Genomic DNA, 27,373 nt, shown 5'->3' on the forward strand with positions numbered 1-27,373 from the left:
TTGGCACTAAAACTGGAGAACCCGTGATACCACGGGGGGGGTATAGCCAGAGGGGGAGGGGCCTTGCACTTTTAATGTAGTGCTTTGTGTGGCCTCCAGAGGGCAGTAGCTATACCCCAATCGTCTGGGTCTCCCAATAAGAGCTAGAAGAAAAGGAATTTACGGTAAGTAACAAAATTCCCTTCTTTGGAGTTTGGAATTTTTTTTGCCGTTTACTGATAAGGTTAATTGGTTTTATATTTTGATAGATCAGGCATTTCAGAATGCTGTGATACCTAATGTGTTTATTGTTTTTAACCTTTTAATTTTTAAAGGGTTGAATGGGTCGTGATTTAAACTTTTTAGGGTTTTTTTTTTCCCATTTTTTTTTTTTTTTAATTTTACTAGTCCCCTTAGGGGAATTTAAGGGTCAGCAGTATCTGATCGCTGATTTATTTCTGCTGATTAGAGCAGCACAGCGCTGGTCAGCAGGAATGCTGCATTCTTGTTACAGCCGCTGCTCTGTTGGCTGTAACAGGTACTACGACATGATAGCGACAGGAGTCCTCACATGACCCTGTGCTACCATGGCAACCATAGGCAACATGACGCGATCATGGGGCCTCCAATGGCGTCTGGGAAAAGTGTTCCCTGCTGCGGCCATTTAAATCATGTTGTCACATTTTGACAGTGCGATTTAAGAAGCCAACAGGCATGGGTGGATCGCAGATCCACCTGCACCTGCAAGGCACACGTGTCTGCTGTTCAACTCAGCAGCAGCTGGCGGTGATCACCCCTTCATGATATAGGACGTACCGTTATGTCCTAATGGAATCTGTCACTAGCTTTTTGCCACCTAATCTGAGAGCAGCATAACGTACGGGCAGAGATCCTGATTCCAGCAATGTGTCACTTACTTAGCTGCTTTGTGTAGTTTTAATAAAATCACTGTATAATCAGCAGGAGATTATCATTAGAGGACTCTTTGGTGTGCTGCAGGTAGTCCAGCATATTCAGCAGTTTTGTATAACTGCTAGATCTGCAGCAGAGAAAACATTGGTTTTATCAAAACGACAGCACTCAGCCCAGTAAGTGAAACATCGCTGGAATCAGGGTATCTGTCTCTACATTATGCTGCTCTCATATGGGAGAGCAAAAAACCTGGTGACAGATTCCCTTTAAACGGTTAAGCCCTGCTCACACCACTTTTCAGAGAGCGTTTAGCACCAGTTCCTGTGTAAATTGTTCTAGTCCGACCAGTGGATGTGCTTAATGTAGTGAATGGTGAGAACTGCTCTATGTATTGGAGAAGTAGACCTCCCTCTCTTCTGTGCTGTATGAATTGTCATAAAGTTAATTCTCTTCTTGGCTTCTAATCCTACAGTGCCCCAGACAATGGCCTGGCTCACAGTCAGAAATGTTTCAAGTCCGTCATTAGAACAAGGTTTCACCCTGATAACCTCCCTGAAAATAAAATGATTAACATCCATTCCCAATAGAGTCTGCTTCCCAGACTCATTTTCTAGATGGATTTCCCCTTCATTTCATAGTCATAATGACCCTGATTGTAATTGGAAAGCAATTGTATGCAATCACATGGTGCCTACTGTATTTTACTAATTGCTGCATTTTAAGCACTCCTGGTATGTAAAGTAAATACAAACCCTTACATTGGGAGGACAAGATTCTCTGAACAGATTGGGGCTATTTGGCAAGATTGAAAGGAATCTATATAAAAAAGGACAATTAATATGTAAACCTTTTGATTCATTCCTTTTATTGGCTGTATTTTGTTTTTGTGTTTTTTTTTTTTTTTGTTTGTTTTTTTTTTTTATAATTTTGATGGTCCAAAATAAATAAAGGGGTTGTCCACCTTTTTTAGACATAAAAGGGGTATTTTTAAGTTGTCTCTCAAGCAGCTTCAGAGGTTTGCAGTATAGTTTCCTTTACTTCTGGGCTTCTGTCAGGTCAGGCTCTCCTTTAGTGACCATTCTGGTGAGTAGCGGTGCTGTAGTATTAGTAGAACTCAGCACAAGTTCTGCTATAATACACTCCGTGGTTTGTTCTGCAGTCTACATGGTCATCACTGTATTTCCACATTGAGGCACCGGGGCATTTCAACAAGCACAGAGCTCCAACATTTTAGACAAAACATTGTTTGAAACGCTGGCTGGGGACTATAGAGCGAGATGAGACTAGTCCAGCACCGCTCCCGGATGGTTTCTCCCTGCAACGTTATAGTTAATTGAGCACTCTGGGGATAAGGAGGCCGGGTTGGGGGGGGATGTTTAGTTTGAAAAAGAGAAGGCTGAGAGGAGACTTAATAGAGTCTACAAAATATCTGAAAGGTCATCACAGTGCAGCGGGAACTACCCTATTCTCATTAGCACAAGGAAATACCAGAAGCAGTCGGATCAAACTTAAAGGAAGGAGATTCAGATTAGACATTAGGAAAAACTTTCTGACAGTGAGGGCAGTCAGGGAGTGAGTGGATCAGGCTACCACGGGAGATGGTGGGCTCTCCATCAATGGAAATCTCCAAGTAGAAACAGGATAAACGTATAGCTGGGATGATTTAGGAAAGCCTGCACTCGCAGGTGGTTGGACCCATTGGCCCTTGAGGTCCCTTCCAACTCTACTATTCTATGATTCCGTGACCCTTCAAGCTGTGTTCTGTGACACATGGAGCTTTTCATAGAAAAACAAACCAGGCTGCGGTCATGCTGCCCGGCTCTGATTCATGCTGCCCGGCTCTGATTCATGCTGCCCGCCTCTGATTCATGCTGCCCGCCTCTGATTCATGCTGCCCGCCTCTGATTCATGCTGCCCGCCTCTGATTCATGCTGCCCGCCTCTGATTCATGCTGCCCGCCTCTGATTCATGCTGCCCGCCTCTGATTCATGCTGCCCGCCTCTGATTCATGCTGCCCGCCTCTGATTCATGCTGCCCGCCTCTGATTCATGCTGCCCGCCTCTGATTCATGCTGCCCGTGTTTTGGGAAGCATGAATCAACCACCTGGTTCCCTTTATCTACCCTCATAGTAAAATTTCATGGCCCTCTCCATTTTCCAATCCCTGTTGGCGTTTTCTACAGTCTGCTTTCTGAGTAATCTACGATTAGTACTTCCAAACTGATACTACCGAGAAGTAATGCAGTAGTTCACTCCCAGCATGTCTGACTCTGTGCAGTTCTAAATCTCATTATTTTGTGGTTTTCGGCATTTTTACCCCGTGTAAACAATGACCGATTTAGGTTGTTTTGAAGTCTTATATTGTAAAACGACTTAATCATTCATGTAACAGCTTTCAGTATAAACACCGTCCTGTAATCTGTTATAAGGAGTCCAGTAACGGCACTGTTATTATTGTGCCTATACATACAAACAGAGCCATTCATTTTCCCGTCTTCTATTGATATTAACTAGTCAACACAGCAGAGGGTTCATTTCTGAGCAGAGTTAAATATATAATTTATTTGCTTTGGAGCGGATTTCTTTTCTGAAAGTGCACGGTAAAGGAGGGCTGACATTTGTGTTTCTTTAAACTTGCTATCATTTTATTAAAATAAAGAGTAAAACGTTGTCTGCTGAGTGCTTTAGCCAACTTGTTTCTCTGTTTGAGACTGAGAAAGTACATTCCTAAAACAAGGCCAGGTTGGCTCGAATTCAGTTATAACAGATCAGCTATGGCAAGTAAAAATAAGCATTTTGATTCAGACTTTGTACCCCCTCTATCTACACCCCCCTCTAACCAAATGCTTAGAGTGAGTGGCTGAAAATGCCTCACCAGACCTGCGAGCTGTCGGCACACACAGTATTAGAGGGTCACCACCGACCTGTGAGAGCACCGAACACTGGTATGCAGAATTGCTGTGTCTGCTCATGACATCTTTTTACTGTACATTTGTAAGAGTCATTGAGGCTACTGATATTAGAAGACTAACCATGACCGAGAGGTAGGGTTTTTATTGTTCAGATCAAAAATTTGAGATTTGTGAAATGGATTTAAAACAAATTAGTACGGGATCACTGTGGTATAAAATTAAGTTTCTCTGTGAATTCTATATCCATCATGTTGTGAGTTCTGGTATGTAATGCAGGCTCAGGAGTCGAGCCTGCATAGCATAGGGAAGTTATTACATCTAGCTCCTGTTTATAACAGCAGCGATCAGTGCTAGCTCAAATAATGGCTGGAGATTGACAGTAGCGCTTTCATGGAGCAGTCCTGGAGGGATATCCATCAGGATTGTGGGTAACCACTCTGTTACCAGGATTGTAGGTTGCCATGGACCCCCGTGGGCACTCTTAATGCCTCATCATTGCTGTCTTGGCAGTCCAGTGAAGTCCTCCATACATGCACTGGGTCTAAAAGGTTAAGAGACTGTGACGTTTTACTAAATACTGCAATAGTAATGCATAATATAGTAAATGGATGATGCAGTTAATGCCATCATGTCCCTGCGGTATTAAAAAATAAATTATACATGCAGTGGGTACGGAAAGTATTCAGACCCCTTTTACATTTTTCACGCTTTGTTTCGTTGCAGCCAATTGATAAATTCAAAAAAGTTCATTTTTTTCTCATTAATGTACACTCTGCACCCAATCTTGACAAAAAAAATAAATGTAGAAATTTTTGCAAATTCATTAAACAAGAAAAACTAAAATATCACATGGTCATAAGTATTCAGAAGATTCAATAGGTTTTGTCCAGCACCATCCAATATGTTTCTTTTTATCTACGATAAACTTTCTTAGATTAAAATTATATTTTTTTATTGTTCATACTTAGACGTGGTTTTAAAGCATGGAATTTTTTAAGTATGCACAATAAAAAAAATATCATTTTAATCTAAGAAAGTTTATCGTGGATTAAAAGAAATATATTGGATGGTGCTGGACAAAACCTATCGAATCTATTGGAACCTATGCCCAGGAGCCAACCTGCACTGACCACTGAATATGGACTCATAATGGGAGAGCTGAATCCTTCATTTTCCTTTTGCTAATCTATAAGTATTCAGACCCTTTGCTCAGTATTGAGTAGAAGCCCCCTTTTGAGCTAGTATAGCCATGAGTCTTTTTGGGAATGATGCAACAAGTTTTTCCACACCTGGATTTGGGGATCCTCTGCCATTCTTCCTTGCTGATCCTCTCCAGTTCCGTCAGGTTGGATGCTGAACGTTGGTGGACAGCCATTTTCAGTTCTCTCCAGAGATGCTCAATTGGGTTTAGGTCAGGGCTCTGGTTGGGCCAGTCAAGAATGGTCATAGAGTTGTTCTGAAGCCACTCCTTTGTTATTTTAGCTGTGTGCTTAGAGGCATTGTCTTGTTTTGAAGGTGAAGCTTTGGCCAAGTTTGAGATCAAGAGCACTCTGGAAGAGGTTTTCTTCCAGGATATCTCTGTACTTGGCCGCATTCATCTTTCCTTTAATTGCAACCAGACGTCCTGTCCCTGCAGCTGAAAAACACCCCCATAACACGATGCTGCCACCACCATGTTTCACTGTTGGGATTGTATTGGGCAGGTGATGAGCAGTGCCTGGTTAGTTTGCCCGTGACATAATTCTGTACAGTGTGTTTCCTGGCTTATTTTTAAAGCATACCAATAAAGATTTTTTTACATTTTTACTGGATTGATGCTGGGTCCACTTCCCTCTCTTTACCTTCTACAACCCCTATAACCACGTGTTGAGGAAGGCTGCTGCAGAACCCAGGAAGATGGCATTGGAGGAGATGGAAGAAAAGGATCTATCTGCGCTGCCAGAAGATTTTTATTGTTTTATGCGTTTCAGAGCTGTAAAACCCTTTCTTCAGGAACAAAAATCAATAATGTACATTAAAACACGATGTCTTAATCCCCGTTGATCGTCAGTGATCTTCTTCTGGCAGCACGAATAGATCCTTTTCTTCCATCTCCTCCAATGCCATGTAAGGCACAGACACCCTATGTCTTGCCCTGCGCAGGAAGTTGTCACGTAGCACGCGTAGCTTGCCATAAGAGAGTGGTCCTAAACCTGTGTCATGGGCACGTATCTATCTATCTATCTATCTATCTATCTATCTATATATATATATATATATATCCAACAATGTAGACCAGCTCACTCCTGTGAATCACCTGGATCCTCAGCTCACCTGGTTAACTCCGTTGTGCCTGGATCAGGACGTAGGAGTCCATCCATACAAATGTGAACAACAACAAGGCAGAATCCAGCAATAACGTGAGCAATCCAGGATGCTGTTAAAAATTTTTTTCCTTCTTTTTATTCATAAATTCATTAAAATATAATGGTCCAAGCAATTCAGAACAGCATTATCGCAGGAAAATAGCGCAGATAGGACTACGCGTTTCAGCGGTAAAATCCGCCTTCTTCACGGTCCAGAATCGTGATGGAAATCGGGCCACCATTTAATTGTAAATATATTTGGCACAGTCCGTCATCTTTAGAAAATCTACGTTTTGTCACTTAATTTTAAACAAAACTAGTAATTTTGATCGTTTTTAGTTTGTAATTTACTCTGGACGCTCAAAAACACTAATAGTTTATGTAAATGTAAGTTTTCCTGAGGGTTGTTACACACAGCTTTTTTTTTCTTCTTGTTTTTTTATTTATTTGGGGCACTTTTTTCAAGGAAAAAAATCAGAAATGGATTTAATGGGAATGGTTAATGAAACGGAAAGACTGGTATTTCTCCTTTCTCTTCATATACGTCTGGCTTTAATGCTGAAAACTGCTTATAGAAACTGTGGGATGGTGGGCTTAAAAACAAAAAATATGTTTATATGAAGCCATTCTTAAAAATGTTATGGTAGTATGAATGTAATTTGGGAAATCTTATTGTCTTTAGGTTGAACTTGAAAGAAAGTTGGAATCGACTACAAAATCCAAGTTGCACTATAAGCAGCAATGGGGAAGAGCGTTAAAGGAACTAGCAAGAATAAAACAGGTGAGCGCTTATGTAAATACTTAGGCTGCTTTCACACTACGTTTTTTTTAACATGCGTCATGAACGTTTTTTTTAACGCAAAAACGGATCCAGTGCAAATGCGTTTTCATTTCAATGCATTTGCAATGGACTCGCGTCAACATGCGTTCACCTGCGTTTGCATGCATTAAAGTAAGGATCCAGCGACTTGCCGTTTTTTAACTTTTTTCAAAAACGCTACTTGTAGCGTTTTTGAGCTGCGTCCAAATACTGCAAATTGCTGGATCCTGACTAAACAGCAGGTGAACGCTGGCATGCGGATAGACAGGATCCTGCTTGCTCTACTGAGCATGCCCAGAAACCAGCCTGGCGTGATCAGTTTCTCTCCCCCTCCCTCTCTCCCTCTCCCTCTCTCTCTCTCCCCCACCTGAGAGCGGAGGACGCTCGTAACCAAGGTAAATAACAAGTAACCGCGGGCTTAGTTACCCGATGTTTACCTAAGTTACGTGTGCAAGGAGCAGCCAGCCCTGCTCCTAGCAGCTGCAGACGCTTGTAACCAAGGTAAATATCGGGTATCCAAGCAAGTTACCCGATGTTTACCTTGGTTACGAGCCTCCGCAGCTATCAGATGTCGGCTCCCAGTCTTTCACGTTCAGTTTCCCCTCATTCCTGCTCACATGACTCCAATGCCCGCCCATAAACTTAAACTGACAGGATCCTGCAAAATAACACATGCGTTTGCATGCGTTTTTCTTTGCAAAAACAGGATCCGCTTTTGCAGCAAAAAAACGTTCATGACGCATGCTAAAAAAAAGGTAGCGTGAAAGCAGCCTTAGACGGCTCTTGTTGAAGATGTTTAGGGAGGTATATGATATATAAAAAGTTTTTAAATATGATGAAAAGAATAAAAATAAACCCATCCCATTTAGCCATAAAAATAGTAAAATAAACGTTCAGATTTGTTATCAATGTAATCATTAAACATGAAGAATGACCTTACTACACAGCTACGGGCATACAAAAGATCCTAAAAATCATTGGCACCTTTTCCTTTTTCCCATCAAAACTTCAAAAATAAAATGATTGCCTTAAAATGTAGCCATAACTGTATGATCCTGAGAACAGCTTTCCCGGACACCTTTGTGAATGGAGTGGTAGTGGGCATGCATGAAATAAGTGACTATGTGAACACTAGTGCAGACACAACCACCCCACCCACATAGGGGACAGTGAAATCCCATTTTGTGATCAGTTAGGTCTCAGTGGAATACCACTGCTGATTAAACATTAAGGCTATGTGCCCATGGGACAACGTACCCGCAGATTTTGCCGCGGGAAAACCTGCGGATTTATCTGGATTTTCAAGATAAATTCGCAGGTTCTAGCAAGTACAGACAGTCCCCAGGTTATCCTGTGGGATTTTGTATCAATGCTGCGTTACGTACGGCTGCAAAATATGCTGCGGATGTCCTCCAGCCACACGTAACTGCATGTCAATTATTCATGCGGAAATATCTGCGGAATTCCCGCTCCTCCACTATGGAGATAGAGGCCAGGACTTCCGCAGGTATTTCCGCCCTTGTCCTGCAGGTTTAGCGCAACAAAAATGCTCGGAACCCGCAGCAATGGATAGCTGCGGATTCTGGGGAGCAGCTACGGGAAACCTGCAGAAATATCCGCGGGTACGTTGTCCCGTGGGCACATAGCCTAAAGGCAACTGGTCAGCAGGCTTCTTTGCTGCATGTGTGTACACAGCAGGCTGTTAGTCAGTGTGGTGGGATTGATTATAACAGTATAGTGAGCGGTGAGGGTAACTGCTCCCTGCACCGCCTCGGTGAGTGGAAGTGAGTGGGTGCAGGTAAAATATAACTCAATTTTCTTTTTTTTTCGCTGCTCCAGTAAACCAGCTGCACAGGATTTAAGCCATATTTACCTGCAGATTGCTCCTATATTTTTAAGGGAAATAGTGTTTCCAGACGTGACCAGTTCATTTAAAGGGGTCTAATGATAGCTTTTCAGTAACTCCACACGCCCCAGCTTCCTGATTTCCAGGGGCTGCGTTCTTGATTTGCTTGTCAGTGTGGACCAGCAGCATCACCGCACCTCTTTGCCTTACAGCACTGGCCTTATCCAGTCAGATTAAGGCTATGTGCGCACGTTGCGTAAATACATGCAGTTACGCTGCGCTTTGTAGCGTGGCGTAACTGCATATGTCCTGCGTCCCCTGCATAATCTATGGAGATTGTGCAGGGGCCGTGCGCACGTGGCGTTTTAGAGCGCAGCGCTTCGGCTGCTGCCAGAAGCGCGCGTTCTAAGAAGAGACATGTCCCTTCTTCCGTGCGCTTTGCCGGAAGCCCCTGCACTGTCTATGCCAGGAGCTGCAGGCAGAGCGCATGGAATCGGCTTTTTTTTGTCATTACGGACATTTTCTGCAGCGATTTGAAGCGTACGTGTGCTCTTCAGATCGCTGCAGAAAATTCTGCAGTGACTGTACGCAACGTGCACACATAGCCTAATAGTAGCACTTGGAAAGAGCTTATAAGTCCCGTGTTCCTTGCCCTGGCGTCCGACTAATGCTGATCAACTGCAGAAATGGTCGGTAACCTGGGTAATGAGCAACACACGTTAAAAGAAAAATCCCTTAATTCTTGAGAACAGGGACTTATAAATAATAATTAAATTGGAAAGTGTTTGATTTTACAAGCACTTAGTAACTTTACCCATTATACCACTTGAGAACAACCCCTTCAATCTCCTACGCTGTGGATCCTGTGCATAGGTGATGATTGTGGCATTACCCTTAAGTCCATATGGCTAATGTTGTTGTACAGGAGGGCAGGTATTACTTTAATGCCTTAAAGGGAACCTGTCAGGTGCAATATGCACACAGGACAACGAGCAGTTCTGGGTGCATGTTGCTAATCCATTCCTAATTGTCCCTGTATCTAGTAGCATAGATAGAGATCTTTATAAAAGTACTAGAAGGTGGCCCGATTCTACGCATCGGGTATTCTAGAATTTACGTATTGTGTAGTTCATGTATGATTTTTGTTATATATATAGATGTTGTTGTGTGTAGTTACCAAGTGTTTGTGTAGGGCGCTGTACATGTTCTGAGTGTCGCAGGGGGTGAGAGCGGTGTTGTATGTGTGTTGCGTGTGTTGCGTTGTTTGTGGAGCGCTGTGTGTCTGTAGCGTTGTGTGTGTGTGTGTGTTGTGCGGTTTGTGTGGGTGTGGTGTGTTTTGGGGGGAGGTATGTTTTGAGCAATGTGTGTGTTGTGCAGTATGTGCGTATATTTGTGTGTGCAGCGTTGTCTGTGTGTGTGGGTGTGTGTGTAGGGCGTTGTTTGTGATTCCTAGTGTGTGTGTGTTGTGCAGTGCGCGTGTGTGTGTGTGTTGGGGGGAGGTGTGCACCTCCCATCGTGCTCCATCCCCCATGCTGCGCACCCCCCATCGTGCTGCATCCCCCATGCTGCGCACTCCCAAACGTGCTCCATCCGCCATGCTGCGCACTCCCAAACGTGGTCCATCCGCCATGCTGCGCACTCCCAAACGTGCTCCATCCGCCATACTGCGCACTCCCCATCGTGCTGCATCCCCCATGCTGCGCACTCCCAAACGTGCTCCATCCGCCATGCTGCGCACTCCCCATCGTGCTCTATCCGCCATGCTGCACACTCCCAAACGTGCTCCATCCGCCATGCTGCGCACTCCCAAACGTGCTCCATCCGCCATGCTGCGCACCCCCTATCATGCTCCATCCGCCATGCTGCGCACTCCCAAACGTGCTCCACCCGCCATGCTGCGCACTCCCAAACGTGCTCCATCCGCCATGCTGCGCACTCCCAAACGTGCTCCATCCGCCATGCTGCGCACTCCCAAACGTGGTCCATCCGCCATGCTGCGCACTCCCAAACGTGCTCCATCCGCCATGCTGCGCACTCCCAAACGTGCTCCATCCGCCATACTGCGCACTCCCCATCGTGCACCATCCGGCATGCTGCGCACTCCCAAACGTGCTCCATCCGCCATGCTGCGCACTCCCAAACGTGCTCCATCCGCCATGCTGCGCACTTCCAAACGTGCTCCATCCGCCATGCTGCGCACTCCCAAACGTGCTCCATCCGCCATGCTGCGCGCTCCCAAACGTGGTCCATCCGCCATGCTGCGCACTCCCAAACGTGCTCCATCCGCCATGCTGCGCACTCCGAAACGTGCTCCATCCGCCATACTGCGCACTCCCAAACGTGCTCCATCCGCCATACTGTGCACTCCCCATCGTGCTCTATCCGCCATGCTGCACACTCCCAAACGTGCTCCATCCGCCATGCTGCGCACTCCCAAACGTGCTCCATCCGCCATGCTGCGCACCCCCTATCATGCTCCATCCGCCATGCTGCGCACTCCCAAACGTGCTCCACCCGCCATGCTGCGCACTCCCAAACGTGCTCCATCCGCCATGCTGCGCACTCCCAAACGTGCTCCATCCGCCATGCTGCGCACTCCCAAACGTGGTCCATCCGCCATGCTGCGCACTCCCAAACGTGCTCCATCCGCCATGCTGCGCACTCCCAAACGTGCTCCATCCGCCATACTGCGCACTCCCCATCGTGCACCATCCGGCATGCTGCGCACTCCCAAACGTGCTCCATCCGCCATGCTGCGCACTCCCAAACGTGCTCCATCCGCCATGCTGCGCACTTCCAAACGTGCTCCATCCGCCATGCTGCGCACTCCCAAACATGCTCCATCCGCCATGCTGCGCGCTCCCAAACGTGGTCCATCCGCCATGCTGCGCACTCCCAAACGTGCTCCATCCGCCATGCTGCGCACTCCGAAACGTGCTCCAACCGCCATACTGCGCACTCCCAAACGTGCTCCATCCGCCATACTGCGCACTCCCCATCGTGCACCATCCGGCATGCTGCGCACTCCCAAACATGCTCCATCCGTCATGCTGCGCACTCCCAAACGTGCTCCATCCGTCATGCTGCGCACTCCCAAACGTGCTCCATCCGCCATGCTGCGCACTCCCAAACGTGCTCCATCCGCCATGCTGCGCACCCCCCATCATGCTCCATCCGCTTAGGAGTGCGCAGCATGCCGGATGGTGCACGATGGGGAGTGCGCAGTATGGCGGATGGAGCACGTTTGGGAGTGCGCAGCATGGCGGATGGAGCACGTTTGGGAGTGCGCAGCATGGCGGATGGACCACGTTTGGGAGTGCGCAGCATGGCGGATGGACCACGTTTGGGAGTGCGCAGCATGGCGGATGGACCACGTTTGGGAGTGCGCAGCATGGGGGATGCAGCACGATGGGGAGTGCGCAGTATGGCGGATGGAGCACGTTTGCTCAGCCTCTCTCCTTCCAGCCTCCCTCAGCATCAGCCCCCCCCTCCCAGCCTTCCCCAAGATCAGCCTCTCTGCTCCCAGCCTCCTCCAGCACGCCGTGCTCCTCTGCCGACACTCACCCACACCCGATCGCATCCACTCACCCACACAACCGATCGCATCCACTCACCCACACAACCGATCGCATCCACTCACACACACAACCGATCGCATCCACTCACACACACAACCGATCGCATCCACTCACACACACACCCGATCGCATACACTCACACACACACCCGATCGCATACACTCACACACACACCCGATCGCATACACTCACACACACACCCGATCGCATACACTCACACACACCCGATCGCATACACTCACACACACAGACACTGACGATATTGCACATACGCGCTGATACTCACAACATCCGGGGATATCACATGCTTCTGGCCATGTGATCCTCCGTCAGGTCCTGGAAGCTCACAGCACAATATCGCCGCCGAGAAGCAAGCGATATCCCAGGATGTTGTGAGTATGTGGATGCGATGTGATGTGTGTATGTGAGTGAGTGTGATCTGATTTGTGTGTGTGTGTGTGTGTGTGTGCTGTTATGTTATGTATGTTCTGCAGCTGCAGGACCTTGATGTGTGGATGCGATGTGATGTGTGTGTGAGTGTGAGCCTGTGTACACTGGTAACTATGATACACATCGGGTAACTAAGGGACCTTAGTTACCCGATGTGTATAATGGTTACCAGCTTTCACGGCCTCCGTTAAGATCCCAGCATCGCAAGGTTATGTCTGGCGCTGCCGGGATCCTGACGGAGCCGGTGTAGAAGCAAGCGATATCCCAGCATGTTGTGAGTGTGTGGATGTGATGTGTGAGAGTGAGTGTGAGAGTGAGTGTGATCTGATGTGTGTGTACTCACCTGGGAATCGGAGCCCCGTGTCAGTTGGGCCACAGCGAGCGTGCATTGCGTGAGGGGGCGGGGCCTGCAGAGAGCCGGGGCGAGAGGCCAATCCGTGTTGGGGGGGCGGGGCCATGGCGAGCCCAGCGGCCAATCAGCTTTGTGTCACCGTAAGGACACAATTTCGGAGCATGACAGACAGACAGACAGATAGACAGACAGACAGACAGACAGAATAAGGCAATTATATATATAGATATAAGATTTCTAAAGATTCTTTATGATATGCTAATGAGGCCAGGGACTATTCGAAAGGGCTTTAGTTCCTCCCACTAGTCCATCCTCTTTGTATGTTAGCACGTGCTAACATGCCAAAAGGGCAGACTAGTCGGAAGAACTAACGCCCTTGGGACTAGTCCCTGCGCTCATTAGCATATCATAAAGAATCGTTAGAAATACTTAAAGATTCCTTTATCTATACTATTAGATTCAGGAACTGTTAGGCTATGTGCCCACGGGGACAGTGTCCTGCGGTTGTATTCGCAGGACATTCCGCAGGTGCTCCCAGAAAACTGCAGCAAAACTTCTGTCTGTTTCCATGCTGCGGATGTATTGCAGAATGTCCTGCGGATATGGTGCGGGCATTCTGCATTGAGGATACAGTACCATGGCTTCGGCACTGCATTCTCAATGCAGAACAAGTGCTGCAGTGATCGGGGCGTTCATACTTATCTCCATCATGCAGCACCTCGCTTTCCGGCGACCGGGTCACTCTGTTAGCGTCTGGTGCACTGTGCTGGAGAAGGTGGGCGGGCCTGCACTAGCTCCGGCTGTCACATGACCGGAGCTCGTGCAGGCCCCGCCCACCTCTTCCTTCCTGTACCTGGATCAACCGCGCTCCTGTGCACCGGACGGATAAAGTGACATCGTTGTCTTCTATCAAGGCAGGTAAGTATTTGGGACCCTGTGGAGAAGTCCGCAGGAATAATTCCCATGCTGCTGATTTTTCCGCAGGAAAATCCGCTGCGGAAAAAAACGCAGCGTGTGCACAGCAGTTCCCAAATGCCATAGAAATGGCTGGGGAGTAGCTGTGCCGCAGATTTTTTAAAAATCCGCAGAATTTCCGCAAAAAATCCGCGGCAAATTCCGTGTATTTTCCGCAGCGTGGGCACATAGCCTTAGGCAGAGAATGGTAATATACATACAGAACTGCTTGTGGTCCTGGGTGCATATTGCACTTGACAGGTTTCATTCACTACATTTCTGTTGACATAGTATGGTCAACAATACCATATTGGTTTTACCCTAAAGCAAAGTGGTCAAAATGTAGCTACTTAAATTATCCAAGTCCCACAAAAAGGATATGGGGCTTTTTGTTCATACTGTAATTAAATTTCCAAAAGATTAGACAATGGGTTAATGAACATGGGAGTTCGTCAGGACCTCACATACTGCAGCAATGTGTCATTTGCCTAAAATCCCTGCTCTGGTTTTTAGAGACTGTAGCTTTCCTCCAACATGGAGTGCGTTTTAGGGGCCCATGGCCGGAGATCAGAGAGTGATATCCAGAAGGAGCTGGGGCTGTTTGACGATTTTATGTCCTTGTTAGCAATCCCCGCACTCTTCGGTCTGGCACATGTGCGTTCACACATATATTTCTGCCAGTAGAAAATGCTTTCTTCAAACAATGTATCCTGTGAATACTTCTTCGCACTCTTGGAAAGCTGCCGGTGCCAGCCATTTGTTACACCTACGTACCGAGCACTGCTCTATAATACCAACCATAATGCAAATTAGATGCTGGGATTTATGTCTTATTGTTATTAAATGTTAATGACAAAGCCCAACTGGTAAGAGTGTCAGACGGCTGGCCTGTGCGAGTGCCCGCTGCCAATAAGCCGTGAGTAATGATTTCCATTACTAACTTGTGCCTGCGCGAAGTCCGTTTAGTGAATTATTCTAAGACTTAGCCTAGAGAGTAAACATTTTGAAAAGCTGCCCTCTTTGTGATTTGAGAGATCCCTTTCTGCATTTTCTTCATTAAAAAAATAATAAATCTTGACTTATTACAGTCACTCGAGCCATATTTCTTTCTTTTTAGCTGTAGCCTGTGTTTTGTATGGATTTAATGTTAATCACACCAGAATGTGTAAAAGGCTGTTAATGAAACTTGGAGTTTTACATCTAAAGCTCCTAAGACTGAAATAAAAGGTGTGTTTTCCAGCACGTAGAGCTATATGGTGTTTGATCTACAGTATGGAACCATTTAAAGGGATCTCCTTTAATAAAAATATGGTCAAACCTGCAGATGCCATGTTGTACAATGGAATGAACGGAGCAGATTGAGAAGTATTTTTTATTTCATACAAATTTAGATTAACTATATTAAATATAATATGTAATAAAATGATTTGCTTAATGTACACCTTTGTCGTGCTGCACTTCGGAGTCCAGTAGGCGGTCCTACTCGGTGGTGGGCAGCCTGAATGACTCTTCATGCTGAATGGGACCACCCTAAGTTCATTATCAGTTCTATCGAACCCTTTCCTAAAATAGATATATCATTCTGCTCCCCTACGCCTTCACTACAATGTGCTGCCTGCAGATCACACTGTGTTTTTTTATTTTTGTGAAGGAACCTTTCAACTGTAGTTTGCTGGCAGGGATAAAAAATAAAAAAAAAATATCATCTAATGCCCTTGCTCTGTTACATCCATCTGACCTGTAGCATCGATGAGCAGACTGAGCTGTTCTTTCAAAAGTGATCACTGTTCATTTAATTGACCACTCAGCACAATCACAGACTAGGTGGGACATCAGTCAAGTGAATAGTGGCAAGGATTTGACGATCAGCTGTGACTTCTCAGTGTCAGGCTCCGCCTAATTGGCTGTAAAGGAGGCATTGTGATGTGATTATAACCTTATTTGCTCCTTTCCCAGCTGCCAGCAATCTACCCCGAACACCACATAGCTTCACATAGACAATTTTGAGGCTATTCCCTTTGACATGACAGTTTTCTTTAAAGTTATACTCGAAGAAAACTTATGGGATTTGTCAATAATAATAATGTTTATTTATATAGCGCCAACATATTCCGCAGCACTTTACAATCAGGTGGGGGGGGTTGTACAGACAAAAACAAAACGAAATAGTACATAATTCAACAGCTACAGTAGGAATGAGGGCCCTGCTCGAAAGCTTACAATCTATGGGGAAGAAGGGGGACACAAAAGGTGAAGCACACTTGTAGATCTGGCCGGCCATCGTTATGCTAGTTTATTGATTACGTATAAAGATGAATGATCTGGTCTTTAGACAGTAACCTTTTGGGTCCCCTTACGTGCTATTGGTTGTATGTAGGATGTGAGGACAGAAATAGGAGAGAGAAGGTTACGAGTAGAGTAACATTTAGAAGGTGGGACAGGGGAGAGTTAAGTTAGTAAGTTATTATGATAAGCTTGTCTGAAGAGATGTGTTTTTAATGTACGCTTAAAAACTTGGGGGCTGGATATTAGTTGTATTCTTTGGGGTAGTGCATTCCAGAAAACTGGTGCGGCACGAGAAAAGTCTTGGACACGGAGGTGTGAGGTTCGTATTATGGAGGATGTTAGTCTAAGATGATTTGCGGAATGAAGGGGGCGGGTAGGATGATAGACAGAGATGAGGGATGAGATATATGGTGGTGCAGAGCTGTGTAGATTAATATGCATCTGTCCCCTGATTTCACAATACAAACTATATGCAGTGCACAATAGATCTCGTTTAAAGGGAACCTGCCACCAGTTTTGCGGCCTATAAGCTGCGTCCACCACCAGTGGGCTCTTATATACTGCATTGTAACATGCTGTATATAAGAGCCCAGGCCGCTGTGTAGAACATAAAAATCACTTTATAATACTTACCTAAACGGTCACTGCGGTGGAGTTGGGTCATATCGGCGTCTCCGTTCTCCAGTGTCGGCGCCTCCTCTTTCAGCCATCTTTGTCCTCCTTCTTCTGAAGCCTGTGTGCATGACACGTCCTACGTCATACACACTTGCCGTTCCCGCGCAGGCGCACTACAATACTTTGATCTACTCTATTCCGGGCAGATCAAAATGCGCCTGCGCAGGACCTCAATGACGGCGCGTGTGCATAACGTAGGACACGCCATGCACCCTGGCTTCAGAAGAAGTATGACAAAGATGGCTGAAAGAGGAGGCGCCGGCATCGGAGAACGAAGACGCCCATATGACCCAACTACACCACAGCGACCGTTTAGGTAAGTATTATAAAGTGATTTTTACGTTCTACACAGCGGCCTGAGCTCTTATATACAGCATGTTAGAATGCTGTATATAAGAGCCAAGTTATGGTGGCTGCAGCTTATAGGCCCCAAAACTGGTAACAGGTTCCCTTTAACTCAAACTCTGCCCATCTAGGTTGAGAGTGTCCCTCCTACTGAGATCTCACACTAAGTACAAGCTGTTAACTGTAAGGGTGTGCGGGTGGACACTGAATACTTTTGGACTCATGAGCTATTTCATTCAATAACCGGATTCATAAAATACTCGTCTTAATATCAGGATTATAAGGCCATTCTGACATGAATATTCAAAGCAAGTACACCAGTCTCATCAGGTGTAAGATCTATTTAAAGAGAACCAACCATCAGGATTTTCATATATAAAGTAAAGCCAGTGCTATCCTGGTGCTAGGATGCTGAATGTACCTTTTGTTCTGAGATTGGAGGTTTTATTTCAGAAATATGTGCAAATAAAGTTACAGCAATGCACTGCTATTTGATTGACAGGTGCAATCGGGGCGAGAATATGTGGGTTGGGTTTTGCTATCTATTCCCGCCCCTGTCTGCTCCCTGGTCCCTGTAGATTGTAGATTGTATTGGCTGCATTTCAAACGCACCCCTATCACATGACAGAAATGACGTAGTCCCGGGAAGGAGCCCATATAGTCTAGCATCTACCAAAGCCATACAGGGGCGGGAATAGATAACAAAACCCGGTCCACATATTCCCTCTCCTGTTGCACCTGTCAATCAAATAGCAGTGCATTGCTGGAACTTTACTTCCATGTATTTCTAAAAGAAAAAAAAAAACATGGCGCACGCCAGTCTTAAAGGGAATCTGTCACCAAGTTTTTGCTACTGTATCTGAGAGCAGCATAACATGGGGCAAAGATCCTGATTCCAGCAGTGTGTCACTTACTGAGATGTTTGCTGTCATTTTGATAAAATCAATGCTTTCTCTCCTGCAGATCTAGCAGTTATACAGAGCTGAAGAATATGCTGGACTACCTGCGGCATACCAAGCAGTCCTGTAATGATAATCTACTGCTCATTAGACAGTGATTTTATGAAAACTACACTAAGTAGCCCAGTAAGTGACACACCGCTGGATTCAGGGTCTCTGCCCCTACGTTATGCTGCAATCAGATTAGGTATTAAAAACCTGGTGACCGATTCCCTTTTGAGGAACTTCTTGCTTGAGCGCAATATCCTGATCCATTAAGTGGAGATTGCTGCTTAATGAATCGGGTGTGTCTTATACCCAGCATACATTTCTGGTATACGTTACACCATTTTAGTGGCTTAAATTGTGATTTATTTTGATAGGAGGGTGTGACCTTAACCCGTCCCACTCATGCTTCACCTATATTGGTGTGGTTGGCCGGGACTGGCGTATAAACGCCAAAAGTCTCTATTTTGCGCATGATGCGGAGTTGTGCAAAAAAATATTGTGACAACTTAAGTTGTTTACCACAGATTTCTGGCAGAACTATTTTAAGGAATTGCCCCCTTTAATTCTCCCATAGAAAATAGGGAATCATCTCTATAATAGTGGAATGAGGCAGTTTGTATCTTATCCAAAAAAGGCTAAGTTGGTCATCGCAGAAGTTTAGAGAGAAAGAGAAAAGAAAATGTTTTGCCTTTTTTGTATTTTTTTTTTTGCCATTTCTATTTTTTTTGCTTAAAGAGAAAACCAAACTTGACCCACACATACAGCTAAGGCTACATTCCCACATCCATTGTACACATTCATGTGCTCAGTTTTTTCCTCGGACAGCAAACTGACCCATAGTTTCATAGATCCATACACACTGTTTTAAAGGGAACCTGTCATGTTTTTCCCCATGTATAGTGGCATGTAAAGGTTTAAGCACACCTGGTCAAAATTACTGTTATTGTGAACAGTTAAGCAAGTTGACTATGAAATGAGCTCTAAAAGGCATAAAGTTAAAGAAGTGGTTCACCCATATTTATTATTGGTCACAATGATGATATGTTGAGAAACAAGGTTTGTCTCAAATACCTTGTGTTGCCAATAGTGCCTATGAGTGGCGCTATTGTGCACCGTTCTTCCCCATTGCCTTATTCCCCGGGCTCTGTGACCTCAGGGATCCGGTGATGTCACATCAACTTCCTATTCACCTGACATCACCGCGGCCGGCCCCAGTCTCTGTGAGTCACTGGTCTGTGGATGGAGATTCACCGCTTGTCACAGCCCAGCATCACTCCTGCTTGTGCGCTCTGCAGTGAAGGACGAGTAAGCAGGGAGGTTCTGCGTTGTGACGCTCGGCTGTGACATGCGTAGAAACTCCACCCACAGCCCGGATCCCTGAGGTCACGAAGCCCGTGAGTCAGGCAATGGGGGGGGGGGGTCTACAATGGCGACGCTCACAGGCACTATTGGCAACACAAGGTATTTGAGAGAAGCCTTGTTTCTCAACATAATATCGTTGAGGTCAATAATATGGGTTATCAACCCCTTTAAGGATGACCCATTTCCTTTGTATTTTAGGCAAAAAAATATATATTTTCATCTTTTACATTAAATTACAAACCGGTGAATGTTTGCCATGCCATGTTTGGGCATCCTTGGAGATTACTTTGACCAAGGTTTCAGACCTTAAGTAGCCTGTTAGGTTATGTGCCCACGTAGCGTATTTTCATGCAGTTGCATTTTCATGCCCACGTGCGTATAAGAACGCAGCGCTTCGGCTGCTGCCGAAGCGCTGCATTCTAAGAAGTGACATGTCACATGTCACTTCTTTCATGCGCTTTGCATGCATCCCCCACTCTGTCTATAGGAGAGGCTGCATGCAGAGCGCATGAAATCGGCTTTTCATTACGGACTGTTTCTGCAGCGATTTGAAGCGCATGTGTGCTGTTCAAATCGCTGCAGAAAATTCTGCAGGAACAGAACGCAACGTGGGCACATTGCCTAAGAGTTATGGCTTGTTCACTATCATTGTTTGGAAAGGCCAGGTGATGCAAATTTCACAACTTTATAAAAACCCAGCCTCCTATAACCTTGTGCAAAAAAACCCACAAAAAACAGCGACCACGGGTTCTTCTAAGCACTGGTTCGTCTAGCACTCTGAAAATCAGAATGGTGGAGGCCCACAAACAGGAGAAGGCAATAAGAAGATAGAAAAGCGTTTTCAAGTTGCCCTCTACTCAGTTCAAATGTAATTAAATTGTAGCTAACAGGAACAGTGGAGGTCATGATAAGATCTGGAAGATCAAACAAAATTTCTGTGAGAGCTTTTCCTATGTTTGCTGGAAAGGCAAATCAGAACCCCTGCTTGACTGCAAAAGACCTTCACGACAATTTAACAGACTCTGGAGTTGTTGTACATTGTTCTACTGTTCAGAGACATCTGCACAAATATGGCCTTCATGGAACAGTCAACCAAAGAAAACCTCTCCTGTATCCTCACCATCAAATTCAGCATCAAAAGTATGCAACAGAATATCTAAACAAGGCTGATGCATTTTGGAAACAAGTCCTGTGGACCGATGAGATTAACATAGAACTCTTTGGTCACAATGATGAAAGTTACGTGTGGAGAAAAAAAGTGCACAACATTTAATCTCCCCAACCGTTAAGCATGGGGGGGGTGGATCAATCATGCTTTGGGGTTGTGTTGCAGGCAATGGCACGGGGAACATTTCACGGGTTGAGGTAAGAATGGATTCAATAAAATTTCAACAGATTCCTGATGCAAATGGATTCAATGAAATTTCAACAGATTCCTGATGCAAACATGACACAACCTGTAAAAAAAAAGTTATAGTTGAAAAGAGGATAGTTTCTACAAATGGATAGTGATTCTAAACACGTCAAAATCCACAATAGACTACCTCAAAAGGCGCAAGCTGGGGGTTTTTACAATGGCCCTCACAATCCCCTGATCTAGACATCATTGAACATCTGTGGCTAGACCTCAAAAGAGCAGTGCATGCAAGATGACCCAGGAATCTCACAGAACTGGAAGACTTTTCCAAGGAACAATATGGATGAAAAATCCTCCAACACGAATTGAAAGACTCTTGGCTGGCTACAAAAAGCATTTACAAGCTGTAATACTTGCCAAAGTGGGTGCTAGTCTGTACTAACCATGCAAGATGCCCAAACTTTTGCATCAGCCAATTTTCCTTTTTGGTTTATTTTTTTTGTTGTCGTTTAAAATGCAAAGGAAATGTGTCATCTTTAACTTTATGGCTTATATAGATCATTTCATCTTCAACTTGCTTAACTGTTCACAATAACAGTAATTTTGACCAGGGGTACCCAAACTTTTACATGCCACTGTAAAATACTGCCAGCACCTTTTTAAGGCAGTTTTTACTGCACATTAAATGGCAGTATGTACCGTATGTCCACAATCCCCTCTGTAAATTCCAAAAAAAAAGACCTTTTATTATCCCCTTTGGTGGCATGGTCCAGTCTGTTGGATGCCTTTAGTCTGGATCCGGCGCCTCCTCTTTTCATATAATGGCTGCCGTCCACCACCTTCTTTCATGTAGAGGAAGCAGGTCAGAGGGAAGAGTGCTTGCACAGGCATTTGATTGGAAGACACTGTGTGGAAGACATAGGACGCTTCGTTCACATTAAGCAAGCTGGTCCATGGTCTTTGTAGGAAGAGAGGAGGTGCCGGATCAAGACCAGAGATCGAACTGGACTACGCCATAGGTATTTTTTGGAATCTGCAGGCTGGATTAGGGGCTTTTTTTTACAGAATTCTGGGCTTACATGACGTCACATGAGAAACGCAAACCCTGGCACCACTGGAACTGCGCCGGCCGCGGAGGGGAGTATAGACTTTTTTTTATTTTTCATGGGGGAAACGTAGAATCTGAAAGGGCTGTCCTATTAGTGGACAACCCCTTTAAGTACATTCTAGAGAACCTCTTTAAAGGGAATTGGTCACGTCAAATAATGCTATTATGCAGTGTTTGGGGTAATCTGCAGATTAATAGCATTATGAGGATGTCTGGATGCTGTACTGAAAGAATATGAACTGTTTCCTCTGGGAGTTGCTGGTTTTCAGTCATGCGGCTACAGGCACCGCTCACAGGACGGTAAGCATTCCTGGCACATAGACTGTTTGCTCAGCAGTGCATCAGTACAGAGGCGGCTGTGAGCGGTGACTGTAATTGCTCCAGGCACACCTGTATGACTGAAAGCTTGCAGCTCTTAGGAGAAATAGAGGAGATTTTATCCCAGGCACCTTGATAACACTATTAACCTGCAGATTACTAGGATAATCCAACCAGAGGTTCCCTTTAAGTACCATGAGCTCGTAAAGCCGTGTAGTTGCCTCAGACATTCACTTCTCAAAAGGGGGCTGTGGATGTATAGGGGCAAGAGGCTCCATGTAACATATGCACGCCAGTCTCTGCAGTCTTGAGAATGGATTATTTTTTTTCATTATTCACTTTAATCCTTTACTTGGTCTTTACCTTTATTCTTTTTTTCCTGGGCCCATACCATGAAACCTATAAAGTCATTCTTGTCCAAACGTTCTTGATGATGTGCAGGACAGAATGGTTTTGGCCGTTGTACATGGGGACATAAATGTTAATTATCTGAGGCTGTCTGGATGCCGCCTATCTCTCTTCCTTATTTTTGTAAGGGCGAATAAAAGAAGCATGTCCAGGTCATTTGTCGTCTAATCACACAAGCAGCTCTCTTTCTGCCTTTGCTCAGCAGAAATTTTTCTGTCTGACATCTGGACTGTCCCTCTCCTGTCCCGTGCTTATCCACTCGCCATAATTAATTTGATTCATTATTAAGTCGTTTGGCCAAACATTTGAAGCAAGAGTTTGTTTAAGAATATATTAGTCGGGGATCTTGGGTAGGGTGAAAACTGTGTCTTGAAACCATCCAGGCCCTCCTACTGGCTTGTCAGATCTGGGTTATTTTCAGAAAACTTGACTTGAGTTCCTTAGCGAGAGAGGCATTATTTTCCCACAGACTGACTTGGTATGTACGAGTGGGAGAGAAAGCAGTGGCCACTATTTAGTGATTGTTTAGTCTACTGTATGTGTGTTTACCGCTCTTCTCAGGATTTATAGGCAGCCGGAGCAAAGGAAAGATTGTGATTGCTTGACTGAGAAGCCGTTTGTCCTCTTCACTCTCTGGGTTGGCACGTCTCTAATGAATATTTAACCTCCCTGGTCCCTAAAGGAAGTTAAAACTGTATAGGCAAAGTTTTTTAAGAGTTCTATATTGTTTAACGACTTATCGAAATCTCTTATAGTGTCTGGATTAACTAAAATAATAAATGGCAGTAACTGCTTAGGTTCACATCCTCATTCAGTCGTATTGGATTAGGAGCAGAGATGTTTACAAAAGAAATATTTCTGCCTCAGATCTTGCCTCTTCCCTAAGGATATAACACCATTATTTCCCCACACCTTTTTTTTTGGGGGGGGGGTTCCTATATCATTTAGAGAAGGTTGTGCTTGATCTTAAAGGAATCGTTCAGAGAACTGCTAGATCTGCAGCAAATAATTAATTCTATCAATATCCCCTATTGGGGATCACAATCTAAGGTCCCTATGAGTATATTTTTGGAGTGTGGGAGGAAACCGGAGAAAACACGGGGAGAACATACAAACTCCTTGCAGATGGTGTCCTTGGTGGGATTTGAACTCAGGACCCCAGCGCTGCATGACTGCAGTGCTAACCACTGAGCCGCCGTGCCCCCTACACATCGCTGGAATCAGGTTCTAACCCTACATTATGCTGCTGTCAGATGGGGTAGCAAAAATCTGCTGACAGATTCCCTTATAACTACCACTTCTTGAATTATATTTCTAATATCAATCCTCATAGCTCCACATTTGTAGTGTTACAGCTAGGGGTGGAAAAAAATTAAATATTAACACTATTTCATAAAATCAGTATAACAGACATTGAAGATGAGCGTTTTTTTTGTTTTTTTTTCTTTTTGTCTCTGGAACACATTCAGACTGTATCAGTTGAACGGGCTACAATTAAATTTAAAATTGCAGGTATACAACACACAAATTGAGTGGATTCCACAGCAAAATCCATGAGTTACAGTCCTGCTCATTGTTATTTGCACCCATGAAATTCAAGTGCATAATGTGGATTATCTCCTGTAAATGAATCAAGTGACACAGCTTTTTGTATAGAGCAATCATGTTAAATACAAAAGAGCAAATGATAAAAATAATTTAAAACACAAAACAATGGGAGGGAAAAATAGAAAAACCTAAAACTTGCTGTGGCACTGGTATTGCCCCCCCCCCTTACATTATATTAGTATGGAAACACATTTTGACTCACCTGTGGTAAATCACAAAAAAATCACTTGTGATAAATTGTTGGTGCCCATGTGACATGAATTAGCCAATGAATGATGACTTCAGAGTTTTAAAAAGGCACATGTTAGGCCATGTTCCTTTGTCACAATTGTGAAAAAAATGAGTTGTCAGAGGACATCAGAACTGCTGTTATTAGAGACATAAGGCTAGAGATGAGCAAACCTTTGGCAGTTCGGTTCACCGGGTACAGTCGAACCTTAAAAAAGTTTGGTTTGTGACCCCGACTTGATCGGAACCTCAATGGAAGTCTGCAATTGGGCAGTTTGTGGCTCCAACCACATGCTGCCAGCCATAAGCAGAAAACCTCCGGGGAGTGTGGGTGGGGTTTTTCAATTTTTTATTTTTATGTGTGCACACAACATCTGATCACGCTGATTTTACCCCAAGCGCGAGCCGTTCAAACACACCACGCAGCTCGCACAGGGCTGAGCACCACTCATACCCAAGCACAGCGCTGCTCGCTTGAGTGGCTTGCACTTGGAACTCACTTGATTTTCAAACCCTTTCTAATGAATGGGGAAAAAAACGTATAAAAATTAATGTAAAGACTCTAACTCTGTAGTCGTACAGACGTGGAGAAAGCAAGCCCTTTTTACCACACTATTCACAACGTAAAAACAAACCCACTCACCACCTCCACCTCCCCCTCCCCCAAAAAAAAGCAAAAAAAACCCCCAAAAGATGGCTAAATTGTTTTTTTTTTTTTTTTTTTTCCCCTTCAAAATTTTACCACACTTGAAATTTTTTCCCCCTGTTTTCCATATCATTGAATGGTAATATAAATAGTGTCATGTAAAATTGCTACTCGTCCCACAACAAAACAAGCCCTCATATGGCTGTGGCAATGGAAAAAATAAATGTATTAAAAAAAAAAAAAAAGTGCAAACATTAAAAATTTCCCAGTCATCGGAGGGTTAAACAAAACCATGTTGTATAAAATGGACAGAAGATATGGACAGTACAAGGATAATTCCTGCCCTTATGGGCTCACACTCTAAGGACTGGTGATGGAGACACCTGGCGTCCTACTGTGTTGGCCGCATAATTTTGCGGGTTGTGTAGCTGTACAGGATTATGGTAAATCCACATTGTGTCTAGGGATGTCACACTGACAACCATCCTGTATTCTCGCCATAAATATATTTAACTACGATGCTAGTCTCTTCAGATTAGTGATTTTTTTTTTTCTTTGATTCTGGAAGACTTGTGTCTCCATAAGACACTTTAGTATATTTATGGCTGGATTTCTGGACTTTCATCACTTGGGTGGAAAGAGATCTCGCACCCAGCAAGTGCTGAAAATGTGATGGAAACAAAGAGTTCTTGGCATCCTACTGTAAGAGAGCTGCTGATAACTGGTACTAGCTGCATCTTCCTGAAGTCCAGATAATGCCTTTTATCTCCTTTCTATTCCACATTGCTTGTATTTTTATATTCCTTTTTAGTTTTGCCTACAATACATGAAGGGGAAGTGTCAAAGACATTAAGGGCTTTGATAACGGAGCGGACACTAGAATTCATTTGTAGTGTCCTCTCAGCAGTTTGTATCAGTTTGGTGAAAGCAGTGTTCTCATCAGCCTTTGACAGTACTAAAATATCTATAATGATGATGTGACTGATGACTCCATATATTTGACTGTTACATCACTGCAGGATCTGATGACACCATAGGCAGTGTATCACTTTGTGATAAGAAAGCTGTGGATTACTAATGAGGGGGACAGAAGTATATTAGAAAATGTTTTTTTAATAACCCACCTGGTTGCTTTCATACAGTGCAGCCGATCTAAATGAGCACATACAGGCCATGTTCTGACGTTGTGACGTTGTCACGGAGTATGTACTGACAGAACAGGGGCTCCTAAGATGACCCTCAGACTCGAGACCCTACGCTGTGCCTTATCTCGGTGATAAGCTTGATGGTAGCCAGGTCTGAGCCGCCAGCGTGACCCTGACTCCAGTCCGAGCCCTGATCTTACTCCCCCCACCCTGGGAGTGGGACGGAAACCCAGTAACAAAACCCCAGAAAAAAGAAACGAACAAGGGAGAATGAAACCTCGTATACACTGCACTCAAACAAAGGGGAGACAATGTGTACAGGGGAATAAAGAAACCAGATGGGGAATAATCACACAACAGGGGAACCTTCACACCGTGCAGAACAGCAACTGTAGTTCACCATGAATGGAATAACCACTGAGACCAGGATCTCTGGAGCTATGCTGATGCGATCTTCTCTTACTACACTCCCCAACCTTAGGCCCCCTTCACACGCACGTGTCTCCGCTACTTGCTAGGTCCGTGCCCACATGTACCGGAGACACTGGCACACGTAAACCCATTAAAATCAATGGGTTTATGTGCATGCACATGTGCAGCCATTGGCCCATGCCTCCGTGTGGAGCAGACGTGTGCTCTACATGGATGCATGTCCGTTTTTCTCTGTCAGCACGGGTGTCACACAGCCCGCATACGGACCACACGGATGTAGTGTGGATGCGGTCCTGTGTGACATGCGCCGGAGAAACACACGTGTCAGAAAAAAAATCTTTACTCCCCTTCTCCAGCCCTC

At 44.8% G+C, this 27,373-nt stretch overlaps 1 protein-coding gene across 1 annotated transcript in view; it reads left to right on the forward strand.

The window, feature by feature from the left end:
* CEP120 (centrosomal protein 120) overlaps positions 1 to 27,373 on the forward strand; it is a 167,634-nt gene that overhangs the window by 127,126 nt on the left and 13,135 nt on the right. The window contains exon 18 of the mRNA XM_075324926.1: positions 6,830 to 6,928. Within this exon, the coding sequence (XP_075181041.1) occupies positions 6,830 to 6,928 (99 nt within the window). The remainder of the gene's footprint in view (positions 1 to 6,829; positions 6,929 to 27,373) is intronic.

Source organism: Anomaloglossus baeobatrachus, chromosome 1, assembly GCF_048569485.1.
Source record: "Anomaloglossus baeobatrachus isolate aAnoBae1 chromosome 1, aAnoBae1.hap1, whole genome shotgun sequence".
NCBI classification, from domain to species: Eukaryota; Metazoa; Chordata; class Amphibia; order Anura; family Aromobatidae; genus Anomaloglossus; species Anomaloglossus baeobatrachus.